Source organism: Pan paniscus, chromosome 1 (assembly GCF_029289425.2).
Source record: "Pan paniscus chromosome 1, NHGRI_mPanPan1-v2.0_pri, whole genome shotgun sequence".
NCBI lineage: Eukaryota > Metazoa > Chordata > Mammalia > Primates > Hominidae > Pan > Pan paniscus.
In genome coordinates this window covers 200823591-200837027 of record NC_073249.2, presented here as the reverse complement: position 1 = coordinate 200837027, position 13437 = coordinate 200823591, and the positions used below count along the sequence as shown (strand labels likewise).

Here is a 13437-nt window from a genome sequence, read left to right as displayed (position 1 = left end):
ACCAACAGGCAGCCCAGACCGACAGGCCCCCAGACCCTGCTGTAGAGGAAGGTCTACCGAAATAAGGCAGAAATCCCAGACCTGCCTGCACTGGCTGTCTGACTTCAGGAAAACGATTCAACCTCTGAGCCTGTTTTTTCGTCTATAAGAATGCAGGACAGCAGTGATGGTCTCCGTTTTTTTTTTTAAGCTGGAGTCTCGCTCTGTCGCCCAGGCTGGAGTGCAGTGGTGTGATCTCAGCTCACTGCAACCTCTGCCTCCCCGGTTCAAGCGATTCTCCTGCCTCAGCCTCCCGAGTAGCTGGGATTACAGGCACAAGCCACCACGCCTGGCTAGTTTTTGTATTTTTAGTAGAAATGAGGTTTCACCATATTGGCCAGGCTGGTCTCGAACTCCTGGCCTCAAGTCATCTGCCTGCCTCAGCCTCCCAAGGTGCTGGGATTGCAGGCATGAGCCACCGTGCCCAGCCAATGACTGTCTCTTGAGAGGGGTGTAAGGACTTGGCATACGGCAAAGCCCAGGATCAAGTTCCTGGGGCCTGCCATGGCTTGGGTGGGGGGTGGGGAGTTGGGTGGGGGAGGTTGAGTCCCCTGAGATTGTGGTGGAATGGAGCACCCACCAGCAACCCCCCACCCCTCTCCAGGCCAGTGCTTTCCACAGACTTTTCACAGACCTGGAGGGGCTGAAGGACCCACCTACCTAGAACACAGGCGATCAGGATGACAGTGCTGGGAAGGCACAAAGAGGTCGTTTCACAGATGGAAAGACAGAGATTTAAAGTGGGAGGCAAGTGACCAAACCCACCTCCTCCCACCTTGGGCCAGAATAGTCAAGACAAACTCAGCACTGCCCCTGGGGAGGCTGGGAAGCCCACCTGGCTCCTCAGTGAGGCAGCCTTGGGCCACAGAGTTCCCTGTCTCCAGGATGGTAAAAGTAACCAATCTTCAACAACCACAGGTACTTGGCCAACTGGCTCTTGTTCTCAACCCTGTGAGGGAGGCATCAACCCTGTCGGTGTACAGATGAGACTGCGGGGCAGAGGCCAACTCGCCCAAGGCACTTGCTTGCAATGGCAGAGACAGACCTTGTGACACAGGACTCCCTGATAACTGGGCATGTTGTCTCGATGAGTCGGGGACAGGTTTCCCCTCTTGCATCTTGTAAACACAAGCCACCCCTAAGTCAGGAATCTTCACACACAAGCCCCAGGAAGCCGCGGTTTCCCTCCTAGCTGGCCTCTGGACCAAGTGCAGCCCCACTTGTCTCCCTTTCCCTCCACCATGCCAGGCTCCGACTGGGTCAGGCCAGGTAGGCAACAGAGCTGGCCCAGCCATATCTTTCTGGAGACTCGGAATCCCCTGGGACACTCTCAGGGCAACAGAAGTGCCAGGGGGCTTGGAGACTGTTAGCACAGAACCCAAGCTGAAATCTCTCTACCCCTTGCCCACCACCTGTGCCAAAGTTGTTTTTTGTGTTGGCACAGCTGAGGAAATAAGGAAAGAGGAAACCTGTCTCTTACCTAGTAAGAAGCCTCTCCCCTCCAGGAAAGGGAACATTTGGCTCACAGCTGAAGTGACTAAGGCACAGATAGGCCTCAGGTGCCTCCTGGCTCCCTGCCTCAGGGATGCTCAAATGAGAGTGTGAGGGTCCTCACCCCCGTGCCTATTGCTATAGGCAGACGGAGGGGCTCAGATTCATAAAGGCAAAGGCCAGCCAGGCTGAGAATGGGGCATGAGGCAGGCAGTATGGGCGCGCTGGGGCCAGCCTCCCCTTGGACGTCCCGTGGCTCACCGCCTTTGCCCCTGCGAGTGGTAGAACATTTGCTGAGGATTAGGCCCAAATACAGCCCTTCCAGAGCTGGCCCAGGAGCTGGAAGAGCAGGGTCACACTAGCTTTATACCCGCTGAGTCCCCACCCTGGCGCTGGCTGTAGTCAGATGGGAGGCTGGGAAGAGCTCCATTCCTGGAGTGGGGCAGAGGTCAGGAGGGGGACCTGGTTTATAACACAGCTGGGGTAGGCAAAGTCCTGGCTGGGCCTGGGGGACACTCAGTCCAGCCACCTGCAGGTCCTGTTCATGCCCCAGTTGGTGCCTGGGTGAGCAGTCAGTCTGAGGGGCCCTGGCATGCCTGACAGTCCTTCATGTCCTCCGAGTAGTCCTCGATCTGGATGGTCACGGTGTGGAAGTGGAACTTCCCTTGGAGGCGGCTGCTGGCTGTCTTCAGCACAGCCTGGGCGTCTGTATTCTGAGCTGGGGGCCGAGAGGACACAGCGGGGGAAGCCATTTACTCTGGCCCTTTGGAACCATCAGGAGCCCAAATCTCATACCCCATCCCCAGCAGAACAGGATGGGGGACCATGAACATGGAGAAGCCCCCAGATTCCATTCCTCTGCCAGGTAGCCTCCCAGCCCAAACCTGGCTCATGCCTGAAAGAGTTGGTAAAGCACTGGCCTTAAGGCCAGGAATCTGCCACCTACTGCCATATACTAGCTGTAAAAGCCTGGGCAAGTAACTTTACCACCCAACCCCAGCCTCAGTTTCTTCATGGATAAATGAGATTGTGCTGATCAGATGGAATAATGCGTATCAAGTACTCAGCATGAGGCTGGGCTTGATGCATGGGCGCTGTGAGCATCTGGGGTCACCTGGACCCGTTGGGGATGGCACTAGGCCTTTGGCTGCCTGTCTCCCACCCCACCCTGAGTGTCCCAAGCACTCACCAATGGCGATGTGGACAGACAGAACAGGCTGGGCCACCGTCAGTGCCCAGATATGCAGGCTGTGCAGGGCTTCTACCCCCTCCACCGACAGCAGCAGATCACGAACAGCTGTGAAGTCAACGCCCTTGGGGGTCCCTGAGGACGGCAAGGACAGGGGAAACTAAAGGAAACTACCCCTCCCATGCCTGCCCATTGGTGCAGGGCTGGCTCCTGATCCTCAGGTGTCATCCCCTCAAAGAAGACCTCCTTGGCCTGCAGGTCTGAGGCTGCCTTCACCTCCCAAGCTCTCTGCCCTATCACTCTGTTGTATTTCCTCTCCACTCTTAACACTGAAATTATTTATGAATGTACTTATTGTCAGTTTCTCCCTCTAAAATGGACACTCCATGAGGGCAGGACAGTCTCCTTTGATTACCACAGTATCCTTGGTGCCTAAAACAGCACCTACTCCATAGTAGGTGCTCAATAAATATATTTTTTGGGTTTTTTTGAGACGGAATCTTGCTCTGTCACCCAGGCTGGAGTGCAGTGGCGTGATCTTGGCTCACTGCAACCTCTGCCTCCCTGGTTCAAGCAATTATCCTGCCTCAGCCTCCTGAGTAGCTGGGACTACAGGCGCATGCCACCACGCCCGGCTAATTTTTGTATTTTTGGTAGAGACAGGGTTTCACTGTGTTAGCCAGGCTGGTCTTGAACTCCTGACCTCAGGTAATCTGCCTGCCTCGGCCTCCCAAAGTGCTGGGATTACAGGTGTGAGCCACTGCACCTGGCCAATAAATATATTTTTGAATGGAAAGAAGGAAAGAACAGATCCTGAGAATCCTTGGACCCACCCAGGGCACGATCATCATCTTCATCATTATCACTTTCATCTGGGTTAGCATATTCTTGGAGAAAAAGCTCTGACCTGCAGCCAAATACTGCTAAGCCCAGGCCAGCATCCTACTCCATTCCAGACTGACCCTGACCACGCAGAGGCCTATGACCCTGGCCCAAGACCCCAGGCCTAGAGCATAAGAAAGCCAAGGTGCAGGGCCAGGTGTGGTGGCTCACATCTGTAACTCCAGCACTTTGAGAGGCTGAAGTGAGATGATTGCTTGAGCCCAAAAGTTCGAGACCAGCCAGGGCAACATAGTGAGACCCCCCCATCTCTACAAAACATTTAAAAGTTAGCCAGACATGGTGGCATGCGCCTGTGGTCCCAGCTACTTGGGAGGCTGAGGCAGGAGGATTACTTGAGCCTAGGAGGTCAAGGCTGTGGTGAGCCTTGATGGCACCACTGCACTCTAGCTTGGATGACAGAGCAAGACCCTGTTTCAAAAAAAAGAAAAAAGAAAAAAAAAAGGTAATTCAGGGCAGACCAGATCATTCTCCACCACTGACCGTTCTCCAACCCCACAAAGCACAGCCATGTCCCCCCAGGGTGTGGCATTGTTTGGTCCCTGAGATGTAGGAAAGGCCTGCGCTGCAGTGGATTCAGTAGCTTTGTCCAAGGCTGACTGTCCTTCTCTGAGCCTCAGTCTGCCCCTCTGTGCAATGAGAAGCATAATCCTCACCCCCTCTCTCTTCCTGAGAGAAGGCAGCCAGAGCCTGGGGAGGTGTATAGGGGAGGGCTGGAGAGCTCCAGATGCTACAGATGTCCCCCAGAAGCCACCTGACTAGGCAGAGGAGGCACCCTTAGGGGTAGGGGGAAGGGAAGACTTGGGCTGGGGGATGGTTCCAGGAACTGCCACACCTGAAAGCCCAGGCTCTATGTCAAGGTCAGCCCAGGGGCCCCAGGAGGTTTTCCAGCCTATGCCGGGGCTCCGGATCCTGGCTCCCCGCCCATGTGCTAGGATGCCCCAGACACACACATACCCTATTTGAGCTGATTAGCGCTTGAGAGCCAAGAGCAAAAAGGGAGCCACAAAGCCCAGGTTACCTTCCATCAACACCAGGATCACATCTCTCAGGATGGTCAAGGTTGTCCCCAGGACCAGGATGGAGAAGACGAAGGTGCAGATGGGGTCTACATACTTGTATTCTGGCTGCAGGAAGACAGGAAGGCAGACCTGGAGTTCACCATCTAACACCTCAGCTTCCCTTCTCCCCTCCCACCCAGCACTGCTGGGGAGAGATGCTCTCTCTGCTGGGTGAGCATGAGCCTCGCCCTGGCCCTGCCTCCCAGTTTTCTGCTCTTTATTTCACATCTGCAAGAGCAGAAAGGACAGACCACAGTTCAGAATAAGGCAGTCCCTTCCCACCCCTCCTTCTCAAGGAGCTGAGACATGGACAGAGCAAAAAGGCATCTTAGATACCATCTGATCCGCCATCCATCCCCATTTGACAGATGGGGAAATTGAGGCTCCATTAGAGCAAGCAAACTCATCCAATGTCACATGGCTAGCAAGGAGGAGAGCCAAGCTTCAGAGCAAATGCCTGCCTCTTTCCACTACAGCTCCCTGCCTCTATGTGATGGGCATTGCCCAGGGTTTGACAACACACAGTTGTAGGCTTGAATCTGGCTCTATGCTTTACCGGCTGTGTGACACTGTGCAAGTCACTGAACCTTTCTGAGCTACAGAAAACACTACCACCTACCCTTCAGGTTGTTGTGAGGATCAGAAGTGCTGACACTTGGTAGGTATTGGATAAATGTTCCTTTCCTCTCCCCACCCTTTTCCCTAGAACTGGGAGGGAGCTAGAATCTGAAAAGAAACCCCGGTAGAGAGTATACTTAGGTGGTCTACACTCCCCTGCCACCCCCACCACCCTGTGTCCCAGCTCTGACCTTGAAGTATAAAATATAGGCTGCCACTAGGACACCCATGCTCTGCATAAAGTCGCCGATCACATGGATGAAGGCAGCTCGGACACTGGGGTTCTCCTCCTGCTGGTTGGTGGTGCCGTGGCTGTGCCCATGGCCAGACTGGTGAAGGGTCAACCCCATTCTATGGAAGTGGAGACAAAGCCAAGGGCTCACTGAGGTCGCAGATGGAGGTCACCTATTAGGACTAGCCAACTTGTAGGGCAAAAATCTCAAGCCCCCAAACCTTGTGATCTCTTTGGCCATGTGAGAAGTCCAACCCACGTGGCCTTGGTTCAGACAGCCATGAGAGATAGGGCCCAGTGCCAATGCCAGGCTGAGCCTGGGCACAACAATGCCACAGTGCCAAATCTCAGAGCAGGAGGGCATTAGGGAGGTCACTGTCAGTTCACTCCATCATGTCACAGATGGGGAAACTGAGGCCTCTGAACAAAGACGAGAAAGACCCCGAAAGAGATACCCATTGTCTCTAACTGAGACCAATTTCAGACTTGTGTTCTGCCCCTAGGGACAGCTACTCCTGCAACAACTGGCCTCTTCCCGCCCCACTTCAGGTATGAAGCCACCAAGGCTAGTCCCTGACATGTATCAGGGAGTGGGTAGAGTGGATGAAGACTCCGATTTACAGCTCCCAGTGTTCTTGGCCTAGGCCTAAGGTAGGACCCAGGTGTTCCAGGTGCCAGAGCTCAGACCATTAGGGAAGTTCTGTCCTGTGGCGTATGCTGGAAAGTGGCACGGTCTCTTTCCGCGAAGCAGACATAGGTGTGGGTGTGAGAGGTGGGAGGAGGAGGGGAGACGAGGGAAACTGGGGCCCCACTCACGTGATGTTCACAGCCACAGCGCAGCCCGACGTGATCAGCATGGTCCCCCCGTCAATTTCATAGTCCCCAGAGATCAGCCGCTCCACAGCCAGGTACACCAGTACCCCAGTCACGACCCAGATGGACAGTACAGAGACCAGGGCTCCCAAGATCTCTGAGGAAGAACCCAACCCCAACACCCACCTTGGCATGGGCCTGAAGCTAAGGAGTCTTCCCCCTTCCTTCAGGATCCTCCCCACCCACCTCCCACACAAAGTCAGGGCCTGGGTCCCACTGGGCTCTGCTGAAGGTATGGCCAGTATGGCTGCCCCTTACCCCACCCCTCATATATCTAGGAATGTAAGAGCTAGAAGGAACTAATAAGTCATCATCTGAGTCCACCTTTTTGGTTGTACATGTAAAGAAGCTGACTTATTAAAGTATGTGCCTTTTGTTCAGCTAGTAAACTGAGGCTTCCGGGGAAGACAGGCTGGGCCATCTCCCACAAAGAGGAAGGTGACGATGCAGTCCAGGGTGAACGGAAGAGAGGTTAAAGCCTATATCTTCCAGCAGCCTTTGCTGGCCTTCCCCTCCCCCCAGAGCTGATCCACAGAGTTATGTGCAGTGTTAATGCCATTGTCATTTGTTCTTGAAGCTTGGCTACTGCACTTCTTAGGAAGGTCAACTTTGCTTCCCTGCAGACTGAGAGCTCCTGGATGACTGGGACCAGGGCTCCCCCATCAGACTAGGATTTCCCAGAGGACAGAGGCCATGGTTGACATGCTCTTCCCCCATCCAGATCACCCTCCTGGCCTCACTCAGGGGAGGAAGGGGGGATCCACCCATTACAGCCACCTAAGAACCCCTGTTCTAACCCACCCTCTCTCTCAACCCCATCTCCAGCCAAACCGCGATCCTCACCAGCTCTCTGCCAGCCAAAGTTCATGGTCTTGGTGGCTGGCCGGGAGGACATCCAGAGGGAGAAGAGGCTGATGAGCATGCTGGCAAAGTCAGTGAGCAGGTGCGCTGCGTCAGTCATGACAGCCAAGCTGTGTGCCAGGTACCCACCTGCAGGGTGGAGGGTCCTTATCAGCTCCCCCAGAGAGCTGGCTCCCAAGACTGTGTGTGCAGCAGGGAGACCACAGGCTCTGGAAGAAGACATTCTGGGCTCAAGATCTCTCTACCCATGAGCTGTACCACCGTGACAAGTGACCTACTCTCTCTGAGCCTCAACTTCCACTCTCTGTGAAATGGGCCACCAATATCTACTTAGAGGGTGAATGTGCACATCAAGTTCAAATAGGGACTGGAAAACATAGTAGATACTCAGTAAATGCTCTTCCCTTCTAGGAATTCAGGCCTTCCCTTAGCTACGAGTTGTGCGTGATCTTTGGCAAGTTACTTCACCTGAACATGCCTCAGTTTCATCATCTGTAAAGTAAGGAGAATAACGTCACCCGTGTGAGAACACAGGTTGTTGTTAGACCTGCATCAGATAATGTGTATATAAAGGCTTACTGTAGTGTGTGTTCAGTAATTGGGGCTTTTAGTGTCAGTATTGCTGGGAACATCCAGTCTATCCATGCAACAACTTCATTTAATTAGCCCAAAAGTGCTTACCAACGACTTCTCCGATCATGAACAACAGGCAGATGGCAGAGGCTACATACAGCTGGCGCTGGGCCTTCCCCTTCTTGGGGTCACAGTGACTGTCAGGACCCTTCTGAGCATGGCAGTGATGGTTGCTCTGGGCAGCCAGCTCAATGGCCTGCAAGTCCAGGCCGGGTCGGGGCAGAGGGATCCAGCCAGCCCCTTCCTGCCACAGAGATCCCGTGTATGACCTGGCCAGAGGGGAAGAGAGGGAACGCTCAGCTCTGAGATGAGGTAAGGAGGGCCGACTCTAGTCCCATTTCTCTGTGAGGCCTTGTGTCCACTGGGAAAAACAGCTAAGGACGCTCCGAGCTCGACAAACCAGAGGTGAGAAGCCTGTATTCAGACGGGGATGATAGGGGAATGGGAGTCCTGGGGCCCGGGGCCCTTCAGAGGCCAGAGGAGGCGAAGACCCTGGGAACCGGCCAAGGGGCGTGCTGTCCAGTGGAGCGCGGGGAAGGAACAGAGCGCAGGCTCTGGGAGAACAGCAGGCCCCCTCCAGCGCACTTGGGACACAGGGCCTCCCCGGGGCGGGGCTGCCTGGGGCAAAGTGCTGGGCGGGGCGGGACTCCAGGCATGGGAACCGCCAATCCCCCGGCCCCAGGCCCCCCGCGGGCAGGGGTCAGGATCTGGGCTGGGCCCCAAGGGAGAGACGGTCCTTGGGCCACAGCCCATTATCTTCGTTCCCTCACCTCACCCCACCCCTCCTGCATGGTCCCAGCTCAAGCCGCAGCCAAAACCAACCACTGCTAGGATGGCAAATGCGGAGGTGCGTCGGCTGCCGCCAAAATTCCCGCCCGTCCCCAGGCTCTCGCCTTACCGGATTGCCGGCCTGGCGTCCAACAGATGCTGCTTCTCCTTGGCCTCCATGCAGTCCCGCGCCGAATCCCGGCAGCCGCGCAGCCGCCCCGCCGAATGCGCCCTGAAAGTTGCGCGCGGGACTCCGGGTGGCGCTCACCCACCTGCCCGGAGGGCCCCGCGAGGTGCGCTCACTCCGGCCCGGCTCCTGCGGCCCCTGAGCTCCCCCGGCTCCCGCTGCGGCTGCAGCTCCGGCTCTGGCTCCGCGTGCCAAGCGCTCCCGTGTCTCGGGTCAGCCGCTGCGCCCCGCGGCCGCCGGCTTTATCCGGCCCTCGCCAACCCGTGTGAAGCGGCCGTCGGCGCGTCGTGTGCAAAAGCCCGCGGGGAAGGGGGGGCGGTCGCCGGCTGCAAAAGGCCGGGCTGTGGCCCCGCACACCTGTGCCTGCGCCCATGGGGCCCGCGGAGCCCACCTGCCGGCCGCGAGAAGTCTGCCAGCCTTCGCCCGGCGCGGCGCCGGGTGTTGCTGAGTGAGGACGGGGTGACGCCTGCGCCCCCTCTCCCGCACGGGGTGCGCCGCCTCGCCGCCGAAAAGTTCTCGACTTTAGTTTGTAGAAATCCGCTTTGGTGGTCCCGACGGCAGGAATGTGGCTCCTTGCCTCGGAAGAGGGTCTCCAGAGGCTACTGGGGCCGCGTCTGCCCCCTCCGACTGGCGGCTGCCCTGGGATTGATCATGTTCCCCTCTCAGGCCGGAGACCCCCCGAGGTCGGCTTGCGTTCCTGTCCTCCTGCTAGGAGGGTCCTGGGGTGGGGTGGGCTGCGCCGCCCTCAGGCTGGGGCAGTGTCTCTCCCTAGCACCCATCCTCGCCACTGATCGACCCATCCTCGCCACTGAAGCAGCGCCAGCTCCTCCTCTCCTGCGCGCAGGAGAATCTGGAGTGGCCGGCTTTGTCTCCACCCGCACAGAGAACAGTGTCATCGGCAGTCACCATCGGAGCAGAGACGACCACTGCCACTGCTGCCACCCCTTCTCCCCTCCCCCGCAGCGGCTCCTGGGAGCCCCAGGAAGCCTGACAAGCAAGCCTGGGAGATGCAGGCCGGAGGTGCCACCGTGTTGGTACCGCTGGGAGAAGCCCTGTCCTTCCTGGCCAGCTTGGTGCCCCACCCACTTGAAGCAGCCTCCTTCCCTGGTGGTTCTTGGGGATTGGGGAGCCTGTGGCCCCCACGCTGGCCTCTGACAGGTGCCCTCTGTGTAGAAAGAAGCTGCTGGAGACCTCCCTGTCTGGTCAATTCGTCTCCCCAGCACCCTTTGTCGCTAGGGCCATAGGCTTGGTGGGTATGCCCTTTCACAGAGCCAAGAGTCAGAGGTGCAGGCCTCTTGCCCACACCACTGGGGACAGGAAGGGGCTCTTTCAGTCTCTCATCTTGTAGGAGACGGGGTGCCAGGAGTGAGGATGTGAGGTGCACCTGCTCTGCTTAGGTCCTCACTGAGTGCCTCTCTGCCTTCTCTGGACTCTGGTTTTCTTCTGGAAAACCTCAGACACCCTGGTTTTCTCCAGGTCTGTCTACTCTGAGCACCAGCAGGCTCAGCATTACCTGGAGAAGGTGTTACAACGCAGGTTACAGGTCCCTGCATCAGACCAACCGAACCAGAATCTCTGGGTGTGGAGCCTGAATATTTCCCGGATTCAGTAGGTCTGGGGCAGGGCCTGGGAATCTGTATTTATAAAATTCTCTGGTGCTATTGTGGCATCATTGTTCATTTTTATGTGTAGTGGTTTTTTTGTTTGTTTGTTTGTTTGTTTTTGAGACAGTTTCATTTCTGTCTCTGTCGCCCAGGCTCGACTGCAATCTCAGCTCACTGCAATCTCTGCTTCCCGGATTCAAGTGATTCTCCTGCCTCAGCTTCCTGAGTAGCTGGGATTACAGGTGCCCACGACCATGCCAAGCTAATTTTTGTATTTTTAGTACAGACAGGGTTTCACCATGTTGGCCAGGCTGGTCCTGAGGTTATGATTTTTTTCAAAGAACACCTTTATCTAAAGTATTTAGGGATAAAATGTCATCTGGGTTTTGCCTTAAAATAATCCCAGTGGGGAGAGTACGGTACTGGTATAGAAGAAACAAATATGTCACCAGCTGTTGAAACTGAGTGATGGGTAAATGGGGTACACTATAACTATTCCCTCTACTTTTCAGTATTTAAAAAATGTTGGCTGGGTACGGCGGCTCACACCTATAATCCCAGCACTTTGGGAGGCTGAGGCAGGCGGATCACCTGAGGTCAAGAGTTCGAGACCAGCCTGGTCAACATGGCAAAACCTCGTCTCTACTAAAAATAAGAAAATTAGCCAGGCATGGTGGCAGGCGCCTGTAATCCCAGCTACTCAGAATTCTGAGGCAGGAGAATCGCTTGAACCCGGGAGGTAGAGGTTGCAGTGAGCCGAGATCATGCCATTGCACTCCAGCGTGGGCAACCGAGAGTGAAACTCTGTCTAAAAAAAAAAAAAAAGTTTCAGAATTAAAGACTTGGGGAAAAATAAACCTTTCCTGGCAATTCTGATGTAGCAGCCCATGGAGCTGTATTCAAGATTCATTGAAAGAACCCCCTTGAAGCCAGCTGTCCTCTCTTGCAGCATGATTTTAAAGGAAGCATGTTGATCAAGAACCCTTCATACCATCTTAAGGGTTCTAGTTTGCAAGTACAGGAAGAGCCCTTCCTATGGCAAAGGAAAGATCCCCTTAGTTGCAATTAACAGGTATCTTCCTGGAATTTAATCTTTAACTGATTACCCAAAGTCTCAACTGCTCTCTCTTCTCTTCCATAAGTGACAAGATATGGGGCTGAAATGCTTGCTGCTTACGTGATCAGTAGCCTGGAGAAGTAACAGAACATACACACGTTATAATACTGATTCTTGTGATTTCAAGGTGATGAAAACCTCTCTCTTTCTGGCCTCAAATTTCTCCTTCTGGACTCAAATCCCTTCAGTTTTCTATGGGAGGATACTTTAGGAGACCAAACCATAAAGAAAAACAAGTATGTGATTGTCAAAAAAACAAAAAAATTGACCGCTCCTCTTTCCGCTGCCCCAATCAGAAAGAGGAGCTGTGATGTGGTAGAGGGGCACATGGAGGGCTTCTGAGGGCTGGCAATGTTCTTTTTTTTTTTTTTCACCTGAGTGGTAGTAACATAAGGTTTCATTTTACAATAGGTTATTAAACTCTACGATGAGTTTTGTGCACTTTTAAGGGTGTGTGTGTGTGTATTACGCCGTGTTTTAAAAACTAAAACAAAATGCTTCAGAACTTGAGAAAGGACTGGAAATGAGAGCAAAATCTGATTCTTTGAAATTCAAAGTTAGGAACTGAGTTAGCCTTAGAAAAACTACCAAACTCCCAGAAGTGAAAATGGGCAGAGGTTGTGAGGGTTTTTGAGCACTGTCCTAAAGCAAGTTCCACATAACTCTAGTTCCGGAGGATGTCATAGGAATAAGTTGGGAAATTCAGTCCACACACACAAAATGAAAGACTTAGGGGCAGGCAGCATTCCAAGCACCATGAACTTGATGGTCCTCGTCTAAAGTTAATTCACTTTCTTTACGGTGGGACGACTCAGACCCCTTAATTTGCTACTGTGATCTGAATGTCTAAAAGGGGGAACAGGCTCTGCAATGCTCCTCAAAGTTGTAAGTCCCTGGTGTATCAGCCCCGGTGAATGCGCTGCCTCGGATTCGCTCAGCCTTGCCTCTCTCCAGGCCCTTGGCTTCTTGCTCATGGAGATCCTGGATGCTACTGGGCCACAGTCATGAATTCATCCCCTACTGCCGGTGGCTGACTTGGCCTTTCCTGGCGTGAGTCTGGGCACCAGCCTGGCCCCATTGTGTTCACTGAGGTGGAGACAGCAGCTGCCCCACCCTTGTCCAACCCAACTGGACCATGGAGGCCCTGGCACCTCCCACCATCTCCAGACTCAGCTGAAGTACCACCCAATGTGGCAGGTGACCTTGCTGCCCCTGCACCTGCACCACCTGAAGTCAAGGTGGAATGAACAGTATGGGAGGCGGGAGACAGGAAGGAGTCAGCAGACACATTTCTTTTTTTTTTTTTCTTCTCTAGATGAAGGACTTTGAATCATGTTCTGTTCTTTATGGCCTGCTGGAAACATCTCACATGACTAAGCAGCCAGCCCAGTCTTTGGTGAAGCTGTGGCCAGCTCAGCCACACGACACCTTGTACTTGCTTCCCTCCTTGCCTGCCTCGCTTCCATTTTCCTTCCCTCTGTTGGCCTTGGGAGTGTGCCTCCTAGGGTCTCAGAAAACAATACCCCGAAATGAAGGCCTCCCTCGGAAGCAAACATTTCTCTCTGACCTTCTCCTGCCCTCCTGTCTCTGGTCCCTTATTCTCCCCCAAGGCTAGCTATAAAAACTACAATCCCTCTTCCCCAAAAGCCTGCCCTAAAACCTAAAAATATTACTCTAACTTTCCTCTTTCTTTCTGTGTAAAATTGGCCATAGGAAATTATTTGACCTTTGTCTGATTGTAGGTCAGAAGACCCCCATCCAGAGAGAGTCCTGCGCCATATGAGGAAGGAAGGAATGCTGCGCAGAGAGGCCGAAAAGAATCTTGACAGACAGGCCTCACTGGGTTCCCCACTCAGTCTATCAG

At 54.4% G+C, this 13437-nt stretch overlaps 1 protein-coding gene across 1 annotated transcript; it reads right to left on the bottom strand.

Annotated features, from left to right (window-relative positions):
* Nucleotides 1-752: 752 nt before the first annotated feature.
* SLC30A2 (solute carrier family 30 member 2) lies at nucleotides 753-8934 on the bottom strand. The gene is made up of 8 exons (XM_063593912.1): nucleotides 8796-8934; nucleotides 7946-8166; nucleotides 7247-7393; nucleotides 6347-6500; nucleotides 5490-5649; nucleotides 4641-4746; nucleotides 2720-2854; nucleotides 753-2248 (listed from the first exon to the last, which is right to left on the bottom strand). The coding sequence occupies exons 1-8, from the start codon at nucleotides 8843-8845 to the stop codon at nucleotides 2103-2105; spliced, it is 1119 nt and encodes a 372-aa protein (XP_063449982.1). The 5' UTR covers nucleotides 8846-8934; the 3' UTR covers nucleotides 753-2102.
* Between the last annotated feature and the right edge of the window lie 4503 nt (nucleotides 8935-13437).

What these genes read in the sequence shown, in the direction of transcription:
- SLC30A2 (XM_063593912.1), bottom strand. Translation starts at nt 8,845, where the DNA reads ATGGAGGCCAAGGAGAAGCAGCATCTGTTGGACGCCAGGCCGGCAATC. An exon ending in GACGCCAGGCCGGCAATCCG is followed by an intron (nt 8,167 to 8,795) that starts GTAAGGCGAGAG and finishes CCCTCTGGCCAG; the next exon opens with GTCATACACGGGATCTCTGT. An exon ending in CTTTGGCTGGCAGAGAGCTG is followed by an intron (nt 6,501 to 7,246) that starts GTGAGGATCGCG and finishes GTTCTTCCTCAG; the next exon opens with AGATCTTGGGAGCCCTGGTC.